The 19,174-nt window shown below is 35.8% G+C and overlaps 1 protein-coding gene and 1 long non-coding RNA gene across 2 annotated transcripts in view; one reads left to right on the top strand and one right to left on the bottom strand.

The window, feature by feature from the left end:
- The window catches only part of LOC105285510 (forkhead box protein P1), a 37,140-nt gene that overhangs the window by 8,719 nt on the left and 9,247 nt on the right, over nt 1–19,174 (bottom strand). Inside the window, exons 4-13 of the mRNA XM_026975060.1 lie at nt 18,869–18,973; nt 18,580–18,754; nt 17,059–17,245; nt 15,553–15,850; nt 14,858–14,926; nt 12,980–13,056; nt 12,398–12,499; nt 7,380–7,510; nt 866–941; nt 350–450 (exon numbers count right to left, since the gene is read on the bottom strand). Coding sequence (XP_026830861.1) covers nt 350–450; nt 866–941; nt 7,380–7,510; nt 12,398–12,499; nt 12,980–13,056; nt 14,858–14,926; nt 15,553–15,850; nt 17,059–17,245; nt 18,580–18,754; nt 18,869–18,973 — 1,321 coding nt within the window. The remainder of the gene's footprint in view (nt 1–349; nt 451–865; nt 942–7,379; nt 7,511–12,397; nt 12,500–12,979; nt 13,057–14,857; nt 14,927–15,552; nt 15,851–17,058; nt 17,246–18,579; nt 18,755–18,868; nt 18,974–19,174) is intronic.
- Nucleotides 10,447–11,841, top strand: LOC105285508. Its single transcript, XR_895077.2, has 2 exons — nt 10,447–10,912; nt 10,993–11,841. It is a non-coding gene; the product is annotated as an uncharacterized LOC105285508 (long non-coding RNA).

The following is a 19,174-nucleotide window of genomic DNA, read 5'->3' as shown; positions in this document are numbered from 1 at the left end:
CAGGAGAATAACGATCTCGCTTTCCACGGGATTGTTTCATCGCGGGGTAGTTTCGAGCGGTTTGTCAAGCCGCGACGGATAGTTTACGTTTCCGCAAAAAGTCACGAGGCTTTTTCATGGCTTCTGCACCGCAAGCGACGACCGGAATGAAAGTATAAATCAAACAAAATTTATATCAAATAAGAGAAGTCAGATTCCAGATGTAATTTGAAAGTACCATTAATCGTATCGATGTTTGTAAAATTTATAGTTATCACATTCTAATAAATTCGAACAAAGCTGTGATTAATATTTGATATCATAAGCGTTGGAAACGATTGTGTGCTGCGTTTGTGTGAATATCACTTACATTAAGTCATTATGAGGTAATACATGCTCCTTATCGGGACTCGTCGCTGTCGACGTGCACATTGGATTATTCAAAAATCCCATGTTAGACTCCCCGAGTGCCTGGAAATACTCAAATTGCATTAGATGGTTAGTTATTGCTGATCTAACAACCAGAATCTTAAACATTTATTAATTTATTTAATATTGTATTTATTTTATATTATAATGCTACACACTTCTAATCATTTCGAAAAAAGAGCTATTAGTAACGTGACCTCTGAAGGATCATGAAAGTAACAGTTCTGTTCGATGCAATAATTTATTAACCGCAGTTTATCAAAGAGAATTAATAAAATGCGGAAATTTATGAAATTTTGATGTACTTCTTCGAATTTACAATATAAGGCACTTCTTACTCTATTACTCGTTACGACAATCATAAATTTTAACGCATCTCGAATCACTTAATTGGGAAAACATACCATGAAAGCTCATGAAAACTTTTATGTTCGAAAAATTAATTATTAATAGTTACCTGCAGGTTGGCATTAAGCGCGTCACCATACATAGTAGGACTGTGCGTTAGCGTCGGGCTCTTCGACGGGACACCCCTAGATATTGACAGAGAAAAATACGTTAATAACATTCGAAATTCGGCCGTGAGTGTATAATTCCTGGAATACGAAATACGTGTATGAGTATTCTCTAATTGTGTCAATGTTGAAGCGAGTATGAGAAAGAAGAGGGAGTAAAAGTGGGATAGTGACCATGTGTCTGTGCGTGTATTGGAGTAATAGATATGTAGACGTATAAAGATAAAAAGGAGAAAGACAGAGAGAAAGAGCGAGAGATAGATAGATAGATAGAGAAAGAGAAAGACACAGAGATGTAAAATGGAAGAGAAGATAGAATTATAAATATGAAAAATGTATATATCAAAAAGAGAGCGAAAAAGAGTTCGTAAACTCTTACCTACTTACAGCAGCTTGTTGTTTGTCCACTGCACTCGTTTCATCGGTGATTGAGTGAGATTAGATAAAAAGTGTAGAAAAAGTATTTCAAGAAAGCGCTCCCGTTTCGAAACTTTGTTATATAATAAAATTGCATTCGCATGTATATTTGTTTTTAACGTAGCACTTTCGGTATAATACCATTAGTTTCGAAACAAATGAGTTTATAAACGACCAACAGGTTACCTGAACTTACCCTCCACCTTGTGAATTTGATTACCTTGTGAATCATATAACTACCATTTCAGTTGTATTAAATAACAACTGACAATTATTTTCAACAACTTGTAAAGAGAACGCTTCTCGTGACATTCTCGGTAAGAAATCCAGGTTTTAGTGTATATCACCGGAGATCTCATTGCAAAAGATTTAAAAAGATGCATGCGAAGAAAAAAGATTTCCTGAGGCCGTTTATTAAACAACAAAGAGCGCTGAATATAGAGAAAAGTAGATAGAAAGAGATAGTGTGAAGATGAAGAGAAAGAAGGAGAGCTGACAGAGAGAAAGAGAGAAGTAGAGAGAAAGACAGAGAGAAAGGGAGAAAGAAGAAGTCAAAAAGAGAGATTGAGAGAGTAAAAATAGATAAAATTTTAAAAAGTATTAAAATCGAACAGTAAAATTTTCGAGGATTATTACTATTTAATATTACTGAGATTATACTGAATCCATTGGTACCTGTGAGACAAGATGAGTCGCAACGATGAAGATCGAAGAATTTCATCCGAGATTACAGATGTAACGCACAATATACACAATTTACACATGCGCGAATAGCCCTGACGTACATATTCACTCACACCAAGAACCATTCGTTCATTGCGGAAGCATGATGTTCCATAAAGTTTATCTTGCGATTCTCAACTTTTTTCATCTACGACATCTAATACTAAATTTTTAAATATTTTAAGCTGTTAAGAAAATATCTTAAGGTACTTACAATTTAAGTTAATGAGTTATGATATGTAAATCGCTAAAATAGTGATTAATGAATACAGGGTGTCCCGGGTTTTAACCGACAAACTGCGGGAGCATATTCTACTAGTGGAAATAAGAAAAAATTATCATATCGAGTTTGCTTAGAAATGCTTTATTACAAAGTTATAAACCAATATTGAAAAGAAATATGAGATAAGTAACAACGGATTTTTTCGCAAAAATAAAAATTATCTACGCAACGATTTAGTGACGCATTTCAAAATGTTATCCTTGCACATCGATACAAGCTAGACACCGACGTAGTACAGAATTTGTTACGGTACGACATTCCTGACAATTTTGTTGCATCTCAGTGACTGAATTAGTAATTCGTTGCTTTAAATCTATCTGGTACTCTCCTGTCAGGAAATCTACGTTGACACTCTCGTACGGCGGCTCGTGCATTTCCGTCACAGAATCCGTACACGAAATGAATATCGGTGTATTCCTCGTTTGAAAACACTTTTGGCATTCTGATAGTAATTGCTAGTTGACACGACGATTGAAATCTAACAGCTACTGTTGTGAAAGTAACAATCATACTGAATCGTTTCAACATAGTGAACACGAATACACGTGAATACACGTAACATAAACATCTTGGACCTTCCAAATTCTACACTATGTTCCGTCGTTACTTATCTCATATTTCTTTTCAATATTGGTTTATAACTTTGTAATAAAGCATTTCTAAGCAAACCCGATATAAGAATTTTTTCTTATTTCCACTAGTAGAATATGCTCCCGCAGTTTGTCGGGTAAAACCCGGGACACCTTGTATAAACTTAATTTTCCTTTTGTGCACAGTTTTTTAATATTTTCATTAAATTTAATAAATTCTAAAATTGAAAAAAATTTTTATAGATTCTGGCTGCGGTCCAATTAACATTTCAAATGCTAACAGAACATTTTGTATCTTGTTTTTTCTTTCAAATAAAAAGAAGAAAAGAAAGTGTTTTGAAATATTTGTAATGCTATAGTGGACGGCACTCACATATCTTGACAGACACTCACATAGATCTGAAATAATTTATTATTAATAATTGAGAATCGCAACAGATAGCAAAGAAAACTGCATGAAGAAATATAGAACTTCAAACTAGAATGTCACATTATAATGTCACTCTTTAGGATCAAACGAAACTGAGAGATGACAAATAAAGTATTACAAATATTCATGAAAGTCATGGTAATTCTACGATGTAGAGAAGAAAATAACATTTTGTTGTACCATAAGGAGAACATAGAAAGAAACGGAAACAAATCTTCAACACAAAGAAATGCTTGCCCGTACAAACACACCACTTTCACACAAGACACTGCGAACGGCATTACAGTAAGCATTATACGTTTATAAGCAGTGTTTTTTCAAAGTAGGTAGGGCTATTTAGGAACTTATCCAGAGGATGACTCTTTTAGGGTAAGGGTTCATGGTAGTCCATGCGAACAACCATTAAGTACATTGGAGATCCCGCAGTTATGACCATCGTCCTGTTGTTGGAGTGTTGCAGGATCGTGCAGGATTCAAAAGCTATCTTGGAATGCAAAAATCTTGGGTTACATTACTAGTGACGTATATGGGAATGTCCTATGAATTCTGTCTTGAACGTCATTTGCAAAAGTGTGCAACGTTTTTATGTTTTTGAAAAAGATGACGTTGAAAACGATGGGTTTATTCTTATGGGACAAAATTAACATATTTATTTTCTTATTAGATATTTTTTAAATTGATTTAAGATCTTTATTAAAAGTTTTGCTTCCAGAGATTAGATTAAAAATAAAACTTTAATATTTAGTTATGCTCTGAAAATTAATTAATAATGCAGGAAACAATTTATTTCGATAATATATAATACAAAAACGATTATTATTTCAATATTTTAAATAAGAAAGTTTGCCCATGTATAGCATAATACAAAAATATATTAAATCTTTCTTATTACTTTAATTATTTTCGAGATTTTAATTTAATATGTAATAATCGTATAAAAAATGATTTAAAAGAATTTTATATTTTAAATAAATAACTTTAATACATACTTATTAAATTATTTTCGCGTTTATGTAATTACTTGTATAATTAAGAATAAAGTATATAATCAGAAAAACCAGACTAAAGTTAAAACATTATTGCACACTTCTGACTAAACGAACAAGATGGTGAGATAGTACTACTGTCCAGTTTTTTAAGGAGTCGGACTCTAAAGGCGCTTGAGGCAGGCATGATGCGGAAATCATTTCCAAAGGGATTGGATAAATTACAAAGAGCTATTTCCTGCTGCCTTGGTATAACGTATACTTCAAATTATATTGCAATACAGCTGAGAAATAGAACAATTTTTATTGTAAAAATATTACTTTATGTTATAACTACTCATCTAAACCATAATTTGAAAAATGTGCATTTTATCGTCATATCTGTAATTGCAGCTGTTAGTATCGTAATTACTACTGAAATAAAAGTCGCATTTAAGAAGCTATTTTAACTTGTAAAGTACTAACGTTAAAAGAACTTGCCAAATAAAATAATATTAACCAAATTAAATAATAAACTAGCTAAATATTTTCCAAAATTTGAATGCACTTTTAAATATGTTACACATTCTCGTTAACTTACGTTTTATTATAAAATTCTCAAATCTTCTATATCTCTTTTTTCAGCAACGCAAACAGAAAAATTGCACGGCAACAATAAAATGAAATTGCTCGTACGAGCTTTTTCAGGGAATCCCTCAAACGTGTTACTTAAAGCAACGTTGTGGTAACAGCCGCAACTATCGGCGAGTAAGTGCGTGCGAAGACTCCCAAAGGCAGCGGGTTGAAAAGCTCATTTAGTGGTTCAATTTGTAGACAACGACCAAGCGAAAACGTCCCGGTCGCCGCGTTCATAAAAAAGTACCGCGGTAAGGTCAGAACGTCGCGCCAGCCAGCCAGCAGAATTCTAAAAAGTGGTAGTGCTTACTGTGCGGAGAGGTGGGGTGGAGTGGGTGATGGGGTTGGGTCATATTTCCTGGGGCGGCCGCGGGACAGATGCCGCCGCTTTACGAACTCGGCGTCGTCCACCATCCAGAATGACCCGAAGTCGTCCTCATAGCGCACAAAACACTTGTGCAATGATAGATTGGTGCGGATCGCGTTCTGTATACACAGACAAGACCACCAAGAAATAGAGAAAAAGAGAGTAAAAAAGACAAAGTTTCTGGTTTTTTGTTTTGTTTTTGTGCAGTTGATTGCGTACTTCGCATTTTCTTTCTTTCGTTCTTTCTTTGTACTTTTTTTTCTTTCGCGTCCGGCCCGCTTGCCGCTCGCTGTTCTTCGGCACTCGTGACAGGAGGGGCCCCTCACGCGTGCCCTCGCGCTCACGGGGCCCAGACGCACCGGTAACGTCGGCCGCGTCTTTCGCCGGGGACTCCGACCGTTCTACCGTGCAACCGGTAGCAACGTACGGAACGATCTCGGCACGGCCTCGACTTTCAGAAAGAACAAACAGCAGCACAGACTCGCAAAAGGGGGGCGAACAAACCAGAGAAAATAAAACAGAGACGTGGTAAAATAACGCAGACTAGATAAGGCGGCTCCTCTCACTACCTGCCAAAGTGCAACGCTGCGATTGCCACTCTGTTCCGGGCAATTCCGCTTCCGGGCTTCCGGGTATTCGAGACTAGACTTGGGCCAGATCTACCTGGGCCCCGCCGTTCTCGATCGGGTTAGTCGCTGCAAAGCTGACATGCTCGTTATGAAAGCACACACGACGTACTACGGATTCCCATCTCCGAACGAGATTAGCGTCTCTAAACTCTCTTTCCATCTCTTTTTTTCCTCTCATCTGCTGCTCAGCTCTTTCATCGGCGACGCACTCTCACGCACATCCACGCACCCACCAGACTGCCGACTACCATCACACGACGACGGGCAAGTAAGAAGTTCACACACACGCGGGTTCAAACACAGTGATGATGATAGCTTCTCGAGTACCAATCTCGACGCGACCGTGTGTAGAAATTTATTCGGAAGTGTGCGAATTTTCCACTTGCCAATTGGCTCTCTAATCAAGGAAATCTTACGAGGAAAATTCATTTCTCAAAGAAGTAAACAGAATAAAACTGTCAAGTAGAGACAGCGATTTTGTTGTGCGAATATATGAAAAATAATACGCCTCGAGAAACTGCACATTGGCAGCAAACATACAGACAGACGACACAAGCGACGTACAGTAAAGATTATTATGGCGTTCAGGTGTATAAAAAGGTTTTATACACACACAGATCTATACGTATGAATGCGCACGTATCAAGTACAAACAGGTACAGTGATATATATATGTATATACTATAAAAGAGAGATGTAAAACAGGGAACACGACGTAGTAGATATCGTGAAGGCGATCAAATATATCGTATGATTGTAAAAAAAGAGAAAGAGAGAGAAATGCACAGGAGAGCGTGCGTGTATGTGCGTATACATACATACGAAGGCCACAGACGCACCGATACGTGCGTCCGCCTTAGAGATATCGCATATAGAAATATATATAAGACATACATATATATATATTAAAAGTACACGAATATATAAAAAGAGTTATATATATACGTATAAGATAAAATATTAAATACTCTTATTATAAATATATATATAAAAATGTAAAAAGTATGTAAAAAGTCATATAAATATTATATAAAATTGTGGAAAATTGGCAGTAGGGCTGGGGAAAGGGTCAGCGATACGACTATGAATATGATAATAAGAATAAAAGCGAATAAGTGAGTATATATACATATAAGTTGATATATATATGTAAAAAGGCAGAGAGAGAAATATAGGCATATATATAAAACGGAGTCTGTGGAAGATGGTGAAAATCTAGGGGGAACTTGTGATCCGGAAAAAGCCCAATATATCGGGGGGCAGGAAAGGGAGGTGGGCGTCAGTTCCGTCGGTCTGACCGGTGGTGAGGTGGTAAGAAATATTGGTGTGAGAGAGAAGTTCGAGAATAAAGAGGGTAAAAAGCGCGGCTGTAGTTATTTTTTCTGGTCGATGGGGCATGGGGGTGGGGCAACGTACCCGGTGGTGCTGCAAGCGCGCTGTGGGCGTCTCTTGTAAAATTCCACTTCGTCCACCGTCCATACGGCCCCTTTCACGTTTTCGACTCGCATGAAACATTTGTGGAGAGACAGGTTGTGTCGCACTGCGTTCTATACAAAATAATACACAGACTAAATAAGCAACGCAAAAAACGAACGAAGCCAACTCAATCACGGCCCCGGTAGTCGGCGGGGAGGGAAGGATCATGGCGCGCGCGCGTGTGTGCGGCTCTGTATTACGCAGGCGGTAGAGGGTCCTCGACACCGGGTGACGATGACCGGCCACACTGATGAGGCAAGGATGGATGATGATCGTGAGACCGAGGCGAGCGAGGTGCAGTCGCTAAGTGAGACGTGCCAAGTTGTGCGTGTGCCGTATGATTGTCAAGGTGCCAAAGGTGTCGACGAGCAGCGTTGCGAACGATCCTGCTAGTACTTGAGCAGAAAATATTTACGCAAGTAGGCGTGGTGGCAGATTTTCATTGAGTGAATCCTCCGGAAGTATTTACTTTGACAATTCTAGATATCAGCATTTGAATTAAGGGGGGAGCCTGCTTTACAACGTTGAAAATAAGGTATAATTTTACGAATTTTTTTGGAGAGACTATACAGCGGATCATTATAAAACTTTGATGCATTTATTAGTACATGTTTAAAGATAACAAAAATTATTTTTTTATTTGAATATATCGCCTGTAGAGGTCGTCCTGGAGGCATTGTAAATTGGTGAGCATTCTCCTGCCTCCAAATTTCATCCAAACTGAAAAATTGAAATATTTTCTCGTTATTTATGAATTCCCATCGTCGATGAACCTTTAATATTCATAAAAACATTAAGTTAAACAATTATTTTTGCATGAAAAAGTTCAAAAACTTTGCCTAAAAATCGTACTTTTGTGTTCTAAGCTCCACCATTTTGACACTTTTCAACTTTTTTCTTCTCTCTTTGGTTCATCGACGATGGGAATTCATAAATAACGAGAACATATTTCAATTTTTCAGTTTGGACGAAATTTGGAGGCAGGAGAATGCTCACCAATTTGCAATGCCGGCGACGCGGCTGCACTAAGATTTCTCCAGGACGAACTCTACAAGCGATGTATTCAAATGAAAAAATAATTTTTTTATCTTTAAACATGTACTGATAAATGCATCAAAGTTTTATAATGATCCGCTGTATAGTTTCTCCAAAAACAATTCGTAAAATATACCTTATTTTCAGCGTTCTAAAGCAGGCTCCCCCCTTAATATTTTATGAAAATGTGTCATTTATATTATGTGCTGGAAATTAAGGTATATTTCTATTCTGATTTGGCTTTTTTTATAATATATATTTTTTATACATTCTCCTTTATATTTTCATATGTTTTATTGAATCTGAAGAAATAAATGCTTCTGATATTATGTATAACTTCGTGGACGTAACAAAATTTGAATTTTTGTATGCATTTTACAAATATATTTTACGTGATTTAAGAATAAGTTTTTATGATAGCCTACATTTTGTACCGTTGGTTTTAAGCTCTGGTTAAAATGTTTATAACAAATGGGTTCGATCTAAGTCAATATCGGAATGACCTGTTCAACAACGCTGCTCTCGAGAGCTCATGACAGCCATCTTTGGAAACACGCAAGAAATCTGTGTTTTATAATATATTTTTAACATGGACACATATAAATAAATTCAAGAATTATATTATATGCATAAAAAATAACATAATGGGAAAAAAATATTCTTAAAAGATATTGAATAACTGCAGTTGCATACTATTCCATAAATAAAATCTACTGATTTATATTGAATAATATAATAGTATAATATAAACATAATCTTGTTAATCTATCATATATATCCAAAAATTTAATTTATTATAAAATCTGTTCGTTTCTGTTCTATTAATCATGTTTCCAATTGTCTTCGTAATTCAAAGATGGATGCAATGGCTGCTCAGTGTCATTGAAAAAGCAAAGCTGCCACCTTAAACTTAAATTTACATCGCAAACTTAAATGCTACTACACATGTTAACTTCTTCTTTCGAAACAGTATTATACGTAGTCTGTTGAAAATAACATTATGCAGCTTAATAAATATTTTCAATAGCATCCTCGAAACACCTGTTTCTTGGAACAAATGTGAACTAGAGTTCGAGAAGCACCAAGCAAAACCAAAAATATGAATACAAAATATGAATCAATATAAATCATATATCAAGAATAAGCAGCGTAAGTAGAGGGAATCCCCTATCATGAGATATGCTCCTAATATGAGATAATGGGGTTTCTGCTAAACTAGTGAGCACCGTCTGTTAGTTCCACCATGAACTTATTACTCTTGGTGTAAAATGTATTTAGTGAAAAATTCATTGTTCGTTATTGCGTTTAGCCTTTGCAAGAAAAGGTTTGTGAAATCGTGAACATGTCGAAGGAACTTGAGGTAAGTCTTTAAACCTTGTTTATTATATAATAAGGAAATGGTTGGCAATAAATTCAGTATGCAATGATAGAGTAGAATCGTAGTAACAGGAAAATACGCGATTTGTTGAATTGCTTAATTGTAGAGGTTAGATTTCATGATCGCGGAACCGCTGGGCGCGTGGCTCGTATAATGAGACATTCAGGGTACTCTTAATATGAGATAATTATTGCTCGAATATGAAGAGTATGTAGTGTAATAAAAAGAAAGAAAATACTACTTAAGGTTAAAGAAAAGTTAATACGAATTTATATTAATTTTTATAGAATCTGACTATGGAGGTTAGAGAAACGAGGAAGCGTCGACAGTGGAATCGTGAAGTTTGGCGAAGGCTGTGGCAGCAGTATTTTTATAAAACTATCTAATAAAGATTTTAATTGCAATACTGATGTATTTTGCACTTTTAACACCGATTTCTCGAGGTATCTTATATTAGGAGCACACTTTCTCGATCCTGCGTAAAGCTCTTTTTTCAAAATGTTTTTAATTTTCGGAAAAAATAATATTTAAATTAGATTTTTCATTTGACCAACCTAAAGCTTATTAAATTCTCCTCAAGATAACGTATTACATTTTTAAATTCTGCCTATAGATTTCCTTACATTCGGCAAAATCGATATGGCGTCTCATAATCGGGGACTTTCCTCTACCACTACTCAAGTGCAATTGTATCGCCTCTCACTGACAGATCTATAAATGCAATTGTCCAATCAAAATCACTAATTGTCATCGTCTGAGAAAGTCGGATGAGTGTTTCAGGTGGCAACCAACGAGAGAACGGAAATCCGCATATCGCGCGTGACGCACGCAAAATAAAATAATAAACACAAAAAATCCAACCAATGATCGATGATCGATGATGAATTATGTAACGCGATATATATCCGTCGACAGTAATGATAACGTTGTCGATGACGGAAATGATGACGTTGGCGATGATGACGGTCGCTGTTAGCACAGAAGGAAACCGGCAGAGACCGCGACGTCGAAAGCCGCAAGAGGACATAACGAACCAAAATGATTAATCGAGATAGACACGGTTTGTGGCATTCCTTTATCGTTAATGCACAGCTAGTCATCTAAATCTAGGGTCAACGACAACAATTATTCATGCCGCAGGGCCGAATGAGGTTTTGCCGCTCGCTGACGCGTCGCCGCCGTTCATCGTCGTCGAAGCTTCTCTTGCGCTGCTCTGCTGCCCGCCTCTGGCGAAACCTGTTTGCGTTCTTATATTTTCATGTACACATACCATGCGAGGCGAAGCGTCATGACAAACGTCAATTACTTTCACGCACACACTCGCACACACGCAAAAAACGCACGCGCGCAAACACTCCTGCCAACAAGCGGATTGTCACGTCGGCTTACAAATCGATCATGAACCATCGGCACGTTATATTCGTTGTTTTTGGGAGCTCGAGGAACGATATGGGGAGCAGGGTGCTCTATTAACGTTAATTTTGACAAATTTTAATCATATTTTAATTTCTAATTCTAATTGTTATATAATTTCGGAAAAAGATAATATTTCAGTACTAATGGACTCCGTTTTGTTTTGCCACTCTGTTTCGGATTAAATAATCAATAATAAGTTTATATTTGTTTGAAGTATGTTCAATTTATCCTATGTCAGAATAAATTTATAATATTATTTCTATTAAACTAAATATATCATAATTATTTCATGTGTTTCAACACGTGTCATTTTCCTCAAATGCATTGACATTAATTTATTTTCTATACATAATTAATATAAGTAAATATGTTCGTAAATATAATATAATATTAATGCTATAATAGTCTGTAAGATCTGTATTGTAAGATCAATATAGCGCGAATTTTGTTTATTAATAAGTTACTACTAATTTATTATTAGTGCAGATCGATTGCTGTTAATCTGACACGTGATGCTATCGAATAATCTGTGAACAAGGGAAAATAGGGAAGAATATAATGATAGATGGCTCATAAATGACTCGTAATATGTCATATTTCACATGTTACCAGTTTTCCCCCTATTCGAGAAAGTAATATAACTATTATTACCAGCTGCTCTGCCCGGTACATCACTTAGCCTGTTAATTCAAATCAATATATATATATATAATTATCCGAGTTTCTCGAAAGCCCATCCTTTCGAGTTAAGCATATTCAGCTTAATTCGCTCGTAAATATAAATTGCGTGATTATTTTATTCTTGTGACTCCCGTTCTATAGGTCAATTCACATTAAAAGTTCATCCAGTTAAAAGAGTCATTCTGATACTCTTCGGCTGTTTGAACTACGTTTGAATACGTTATTACGTTTGAAAAATACTTGTGCTTTTTCATGATAAAATGAAATATGAAAATTCTTCAACACTTATACGTCTTATAAGAAATGCAAATGTGAAAAATTAAACTAAACCGCGGAAAGATACATTTAATATCTTGATCCTTTAAGAGCTAGTATTTAGCTGTTTCTTATTCCATTTTTTCTTTGGACAATTTGTCTGTGATTATATTACTGAAATTATAAAATATACCTTCCACGTTGCTGCGTTGCGCCGGAAGTAGCAGAATGTGTTTTGGAACCAGTTGTAAATTTCGTTGAGCGTCAATTGCTTCTCGGTAGATTCGATGATGGACTATGGAAAGAGCAATGTCAGAATTATATCGACTTCTATTCCTATCGGTAAAATTTCACAGCCAAGAGTTTGAAATAATATTGCAAACAAGAATTCTAAAGTATTGTTTCGTGCATAATATTTATCGTTTGTAAATTGTAAATATTGTAACAATTTAAGAATGTTATAATTCTCTATTAAAATATAATAAATAACATAATAAATAATGTAATACAATTTTTATCGCGCAAGACATAATAATGTTTAGCACATAAAGTTATAAAATTATAATAATAATATATGCACTTAATAAAATTAATTTTTAATGTCTAAGAATTTAAGAACTTACTAAAATAATAATAATGATAATACAATATATATTAAAACACACTTCATTTTATTAGAGGAAGTTTCCACAATAATCTGCAATGTATGTTAAAGTGACGTGATGAGGAAATACAATATCCGAAAGATCCTTCGACAATTATATTAACCACTCACCTGCCGAATTAAGGATGCATACGTGAACGGAGGTCTGACATCTGCATTCTTGTAGAATTCCCTATTTCGTTGAATTTCTGAAACCGGACGCAACCAATTTCATTTATATTATTATATTATTAACATTACTAATAGATCGGGAAGAGCTAATGTTCTTATTATCCAAAATGGATGTATAATTATATTGCAATCAGCTTTTCGCGCAGAAAGGTTTAAACAACGAAATCACACCAAATAAGAAAATGTTATGCCAATCACACGAAGTGAGATCTCGTTTTTAAATGATTAAATCAAACTGTGAACATTTTTCGCGATATCTTTCGTTATTCAGAAAAAGATTAAATAAACTTATTTTTCTATAACCTTTTTAATAAAAACCATAAAAATATTTTTTAATTAAATATGCACTACAAGATATTAATATTATACTTTCTGCACTTCGTATTCTTTATTGAATTGAATGTCTTTTAATATTTTAGTTTTCTCAAGGAAGTTTTAGAAGCTTGAGGAAAGATTAATAAACGGATTAATTTACAACTATGTGTAACACTATACTAATGGTAATCAGAATTGGACATTTCTTATTAGGTCGAAGATTTCTAAAACTATAAAAATATCTGTGAAGCATGCCTTTGTAAAAAAATGGAAATACGCGTCATTGAGGCGATTCAAATAGTAAAACGTATTCATCTTTAATTCTTTTAATGCAAGACTATCTTTTTGTAAAAGCTGATAATTATGGATTACAGTAGTATTAATCTCTACCTTCACAATGAAATTTGCGCAAAATTTAGTTTGCATTAAAAATAAAAATACTTCTTTATTTCTGAAAAAAGTCGAAAAACGATCAACTGTGATCAATTGTCTTAAAATTGTCCAATCTCAAATATTTAAATGGGATTTTGGAACATGCGCGCAATCTTGATTATCTCAGAATTAAAATAAAATTATCCGTAGAATTAGGAAAATATGATGCTGCGCGGAAAGATAAGGTAAAGATGAAGGAGATAGGTAATCGCTCATGCAAGGTGCACCCTTTCGTAAGAAAATCTTTTTAAGCCACAAAAGGGAGCGTGGAAAGTAGGTTGACAGTACCTTGTTGGACGTCAAGGCCAGCACGCTCCAGCATGTAGGGCAGCCCTACACGGTGGGGAGGGCGGGCAGCACAAGAAATAAGGAAACAACAAAATCGATAAGAAAGAAGTTCGAGCTGGTGGATGTAAAAATCTATTTTTTCATCTCATCTCATCTCTTTTGTTTCGCTCATCGCATAAATTCCCTTGCATCCCTCTCTACACCTATGCTCGTCTTACGCTGCCAACAAGGTGTCGAACACTGTCGCTTCACGTGACATAGTAGCTACCATAAGTAATCTGTGCGTGTGGTATAATTTACGACAGGAAAAGGCACGAGATCAAGAGAGGACCGTAAAGAGCACTTGCTACAGGATCGGTATTTTCCTATTTCGTCGGAGTGAGTCTGATTCTGTGACGAACCTCGAAATGCCAAGGGATATATATACAATTTGTCAAATTAATTAATTTTATACACACTCTATTATTATAAAATAAAGATCAATCTTTTATAAGATTATATTATTTATGAAAATATCATTTGTCTTATTATGTCATATTTTTGACAATGTTCTTCTCAATTTAACAATGCTTTATTGCAATAAATAGTTTCTGCTTAAATACCACAGTAATGACATTCATTCCCATATATGTTTTTCAAAATGTATACTCGGACGACACAATTTGACAGAATTAATTACTTTTATTGATAATCTAAGCATTACATTATGTGTGAATAAAATTTGTTATAATGGCGTTTCGAAACTCGCACATCACTCCGAATATGATTTTGTATTATTGTTACCTTCGTTAATATCTATTCCAGATCTATCGACGGCTACTCTGCGCCTTACAGTGCCCTCGTCATACAGTCCTACGAATAGTATTCAATTTCTGAATTGTTATTTCTTTCGTTTCACCTTTCTTTGAGACGATATTAACCCATTTCCAAGCCCATCGTATGCATCTCAAGCATAAAGCTGTATGTTCGGAAAACGGTTATGCATCAAAATATTCTTTTATATAAATAAATCAACTTTGAATGCAATAAATTACACTAAAAAGGATGCAAATTGCATAAAATATTATAAATAAATGTTATAAATATATTGACAAATTGCACTACAATTAGTATTTAGCCCAAAACTTTAGTAAAAATACGATACAATGCCTCTTCTGTTTAGAAGTCCCAATTTTTATTATTATTGTATAAACAACGAACGCACACTATCGCTGGCGTAAATATACCAGTAATCCTCACGTACAAAAATCTCGATTTTATTAATATATAATTTACTATGAACCATTTTCCTTAAAATAGGTAAAACGGAAGAGCTTTTGCGAAGTTTAACAGTTGACTTGATTCTAACAACGCGAAATACGGAAATACGAAATTCGGACCCACTAGTGTCAACAGTTACTCGAGAACGTTACCTACAATCTCTCACCTCTCAGGCGAGTTCAAAGCTTCGAGATTAAATGATGGAAAGATGACCTTACCTCCTGCTAATGAAAGAGCCGACTTGTCGCTGATGCGCCGTCTGATCGGGCCAGCCATGCTTGGCATGCTACCAGCCATATTGGGCATTGGTGGTAGACCGGACATGTTGGGTATGGTCGGAAGTGGTGGCATCGGAGCACCACTCGCCGATGGTGGTAGCTGACCGCCCGCAGGTGACCTCACGGCGGATACCAACGCGGACATGGATACCGGTGATACCTGAGAGATCCCGAAGTTAGGTGGCGGCTGACTCATCAGCGCAGTGGAAAAATTGAGCTTTGGTAAACTCGAGCCCGTCTGAAAGCAAAGGAAGCACACGCAATCGTGAAGAACAAAATAGAGAGCAGCGACGATACGAGTGACTAATGCAAATCGCAGTGATTTGAGTATATAAAAGCTTTTATCGAGCGGACATTATCTTAGGATTTTTTATATGATGGTTGCATGAATAATTCGAGTTTCTTCTTATTCAACTCTTTATGAGTTAACATTACATTATTCATTACATTTTAAATCGTATTTATTATAACTTGCATGCGAAGGAATAAAGAAAACGAAATAAACTTCGTAATATCAGTAATTAATCAATTAATTGAAAATAAAATCGAAACATCTTTCTCAACCGCAAGAACGGTAATGTATTTTATATTATATTTAATTCTTTTTGATAAATCTTCTTGCAAGCTTTATAATTGATTTAATTTATTATATATATCTAAAGTGCTACTTAACGTGATATGAATATTTTATTACATATGAGATATATGTATAAACCATACGGTGTATATGAATTATACGAGCAATTCGATTCCTCGTAGAGAAATCACTCATACAGTTGCGTTAAAATAATTAAGCCGTCGACCGTCGAGCGTTGTCGCTGGCAGAGAGCTAATGCGATATTGGTATTCTCCGACTGCCCAACTTGTTAGGGGTTTTAATTAAGGCGATATAAAATCACCGCGGCCCCGATGAATTATTAATGCAAACTTTATGTATAAATTAGCACTCGACTCGCCGGCGCGTTAAAACTGAAACTCGCGTTGTTGTTAGCGAGCCGCGAGAAGCTCGTAAAATCTTCCAACGAGCTGGTCTGTCGTGAAAATCCGGCTTTACGATCTCGGAGCGGTGCCGCAGTAGAGAAAGTTTACGCATCGCGGTCGAATCCTTTTTCCCCGAATTCGACACCCAGCATCCATTTTATAGAAAACCCTAAGTGTAGTGTAATCGCGATTCATGAAATAAAAACTCTCCCTCTTTTTCTATCAAACATAAACTTTGTCAAACTTTGATAGAGTGATTGATTTTTTAATTTGCAATCAATAAGTAAGAAAATTATCGCAATTCTAAACAATAATTATATTTAAAAATTCTGAAACAATTACGAAAGTAACATTTATAAAATACTCTCGTTAATTATCTCGATTTAATTGGACTTTGATTTAAATCGCAACAATAATATAAAAATTTTAAAGTAATTTTTTAAATAAATAATGTATAATACTTACCGATGACTCGGATGACTTTGGTGGCTCCGGAGAAGCCATTTGTTTCGCCATGTGCAAATGATGCATCATGGCTCCTAATCGGTCTCGTTCTTTTTGCAACTGAATTTCTAGCTGTGATACTACTTGCATCTGGACCCTGGCTTGCGCTGTCGATCGATCATCCAACGTGTGTTCTGTATTTAAGTGTCTGCAATTTTTCAGGATTGATTATAATTTATCATTGCAGTTTCAGTTGATCATAGAGATGTTAGCATGTTATAAAAATGCTCTTAAAAAACGAAATAAACAAGATTGAAACATTTGTAACATTTTAATCGTATATTGCAATCTCTTTGTTACATTGGTTCCATTAGTAAAAAGGGGATACGACTGTAAAGATAAAATTATATATAAAATTAAATTAAAATAAATTAATTAAATATATTGAATACACATATATGTATATATTTCGTTACACATTTCTATTTCATAGAAATATTATTTTTACTAATTTAACATTTTAGCATCATCTACTTTAGCGTCAAACTTTAATAAAAAGTTACACTGTTCATTTGGGAGCTGTAATTGTTAACTTGATTATATTTTAATTTAGAATATTTGAATATTTGAAAGTTGCCTGATGATGGCTCTCGCAGTCTTTATTTACTAATGAAAATACCAAAGAGCAACGCGAAATGTTACATAAATTATCTTGCAAGAAATGCGAGGAAATCAGCGCATCAGAAAACCACAAAAATCCAGGATACGTAGGGCTTCCAATTCTTCGACGGGAACTCACCCTTCCGAGGAAACAGCAAGACAGAAAATTAAGCTTCACCGCGTCGTAGGTAGGGAAAGGGACGGAAGGGAGATGAGGAAAGGGGGGAACGGGAGGGTGCCAACAAGATTCCGTATTTAAAAATTTCCGTAATCCTTCTTCGTCGACGGAACAGACGGCTGTATCGACGAGGGCGGTGAGGAGTGGGTTGGTCGGTTAAGAACGAAGATGCAGGAAGAGATCGAGGAAGTTTGAACGGACGAACTGATGGGAAGGGGGTAGGGCAGGGCAGAAAGGGATTAGACTGAAGGGCATAACGATGCGGTTGAATGTCGTGAATATTAATGAGACAAAGGTAATTAGCGTTTTTTTTTAAAGTAACGGCTTGTTTGAGGGAGTTTGCACCGACCGAGCTACGTGATTACGAAGGATCCCCCGGCGGGATAAAGCCACGGGGAGGCTTGCGTTTGCGACTTGAGGCCGATGGGCGAACACGCCTGATGTCAATGAGATACGCTGACGCGAGCGATTTTTTACACTTCCTTTGCTTCACCCCCCTTCCCCCTCCAAGTATAATTGCCGATTCTTTAGCAACCGTTTCTTCAGTTTTCCGTACTCGAAACTTCGGGTTTCTCTCCCCCGTGAATTTATTTACAAAGTTATGAAGAAAAGTTCAAACGATGTTTAAAAACATCTCAAAGTTTGAAGCGTCGGTTAACACGATTAACAGATCACACATGAAAGTATTAAATAAAAAAACTCACTTAAGGAATGCTTGATAGTCTTCACAAATTACTTCACAGCCTGGCCACTTGCAAACCCCATGGCCATAGAGGGGATGAACCTTGTCATTGCAGGAGGTGTCCAGTGGCTTCTCGTCCATCGGCGTTGTGCCGTTCACTTCGGATCGCCGGCTTGAGGCTATTGAATTCAGAATGCCTGCGATAGTTCGGAAAACGAACGTCGCATTCGCAAAAATAAAACACGTAAGCAAGAGTAATCAAAACGAGCAAACTCGAAACCAAGCGAGAAGCATAAAACTATTATTTTTACCGTTCAATCCGGAGTTGGACTTCGACACACTAGAATTCTGGTGGGATTCTGGAGTATCCGACGGCTCTGACTTCCATGATGGCAAATTATCACCTGGCGGCAAACCTGTTTGAAATTGAAAAACAAGAAACCAAATGATAAATGATTAAGCAAAGAGATATAACATTCGTCGTTTTCTCTTATGTCGCAGCTCGCGTGAAGATATTTTTAAACTTCCGCGTGATTAATTAAAAAGGTTTAATTATTTAAGAAAATTATTATAGCAAAGCATATAATTTCCAACGATACGTGTTTTGATCAAAAAAA

The sequence above is a fragment of the Ooceraea biroi genome, chromosome 14 (assembly GCF_003672135.1).
Source record: "Ooceraea biroi isolate clonal line C1 chromosome 14, Obir_v5.4, whole genome shotgun sequence".
Classification (NCBI taxonomy): domain Eukaryota; kingdom Metazoa; phylum Arthropoda; class Insecta; order Hymenoptera; family Formicidae; genus Ooceraea; species Ooceraea biroi.
Note: the sequence above shows the minus strand (reverse complement) of the source record. Positions and strands in the feature narration are given on the sequence as shown.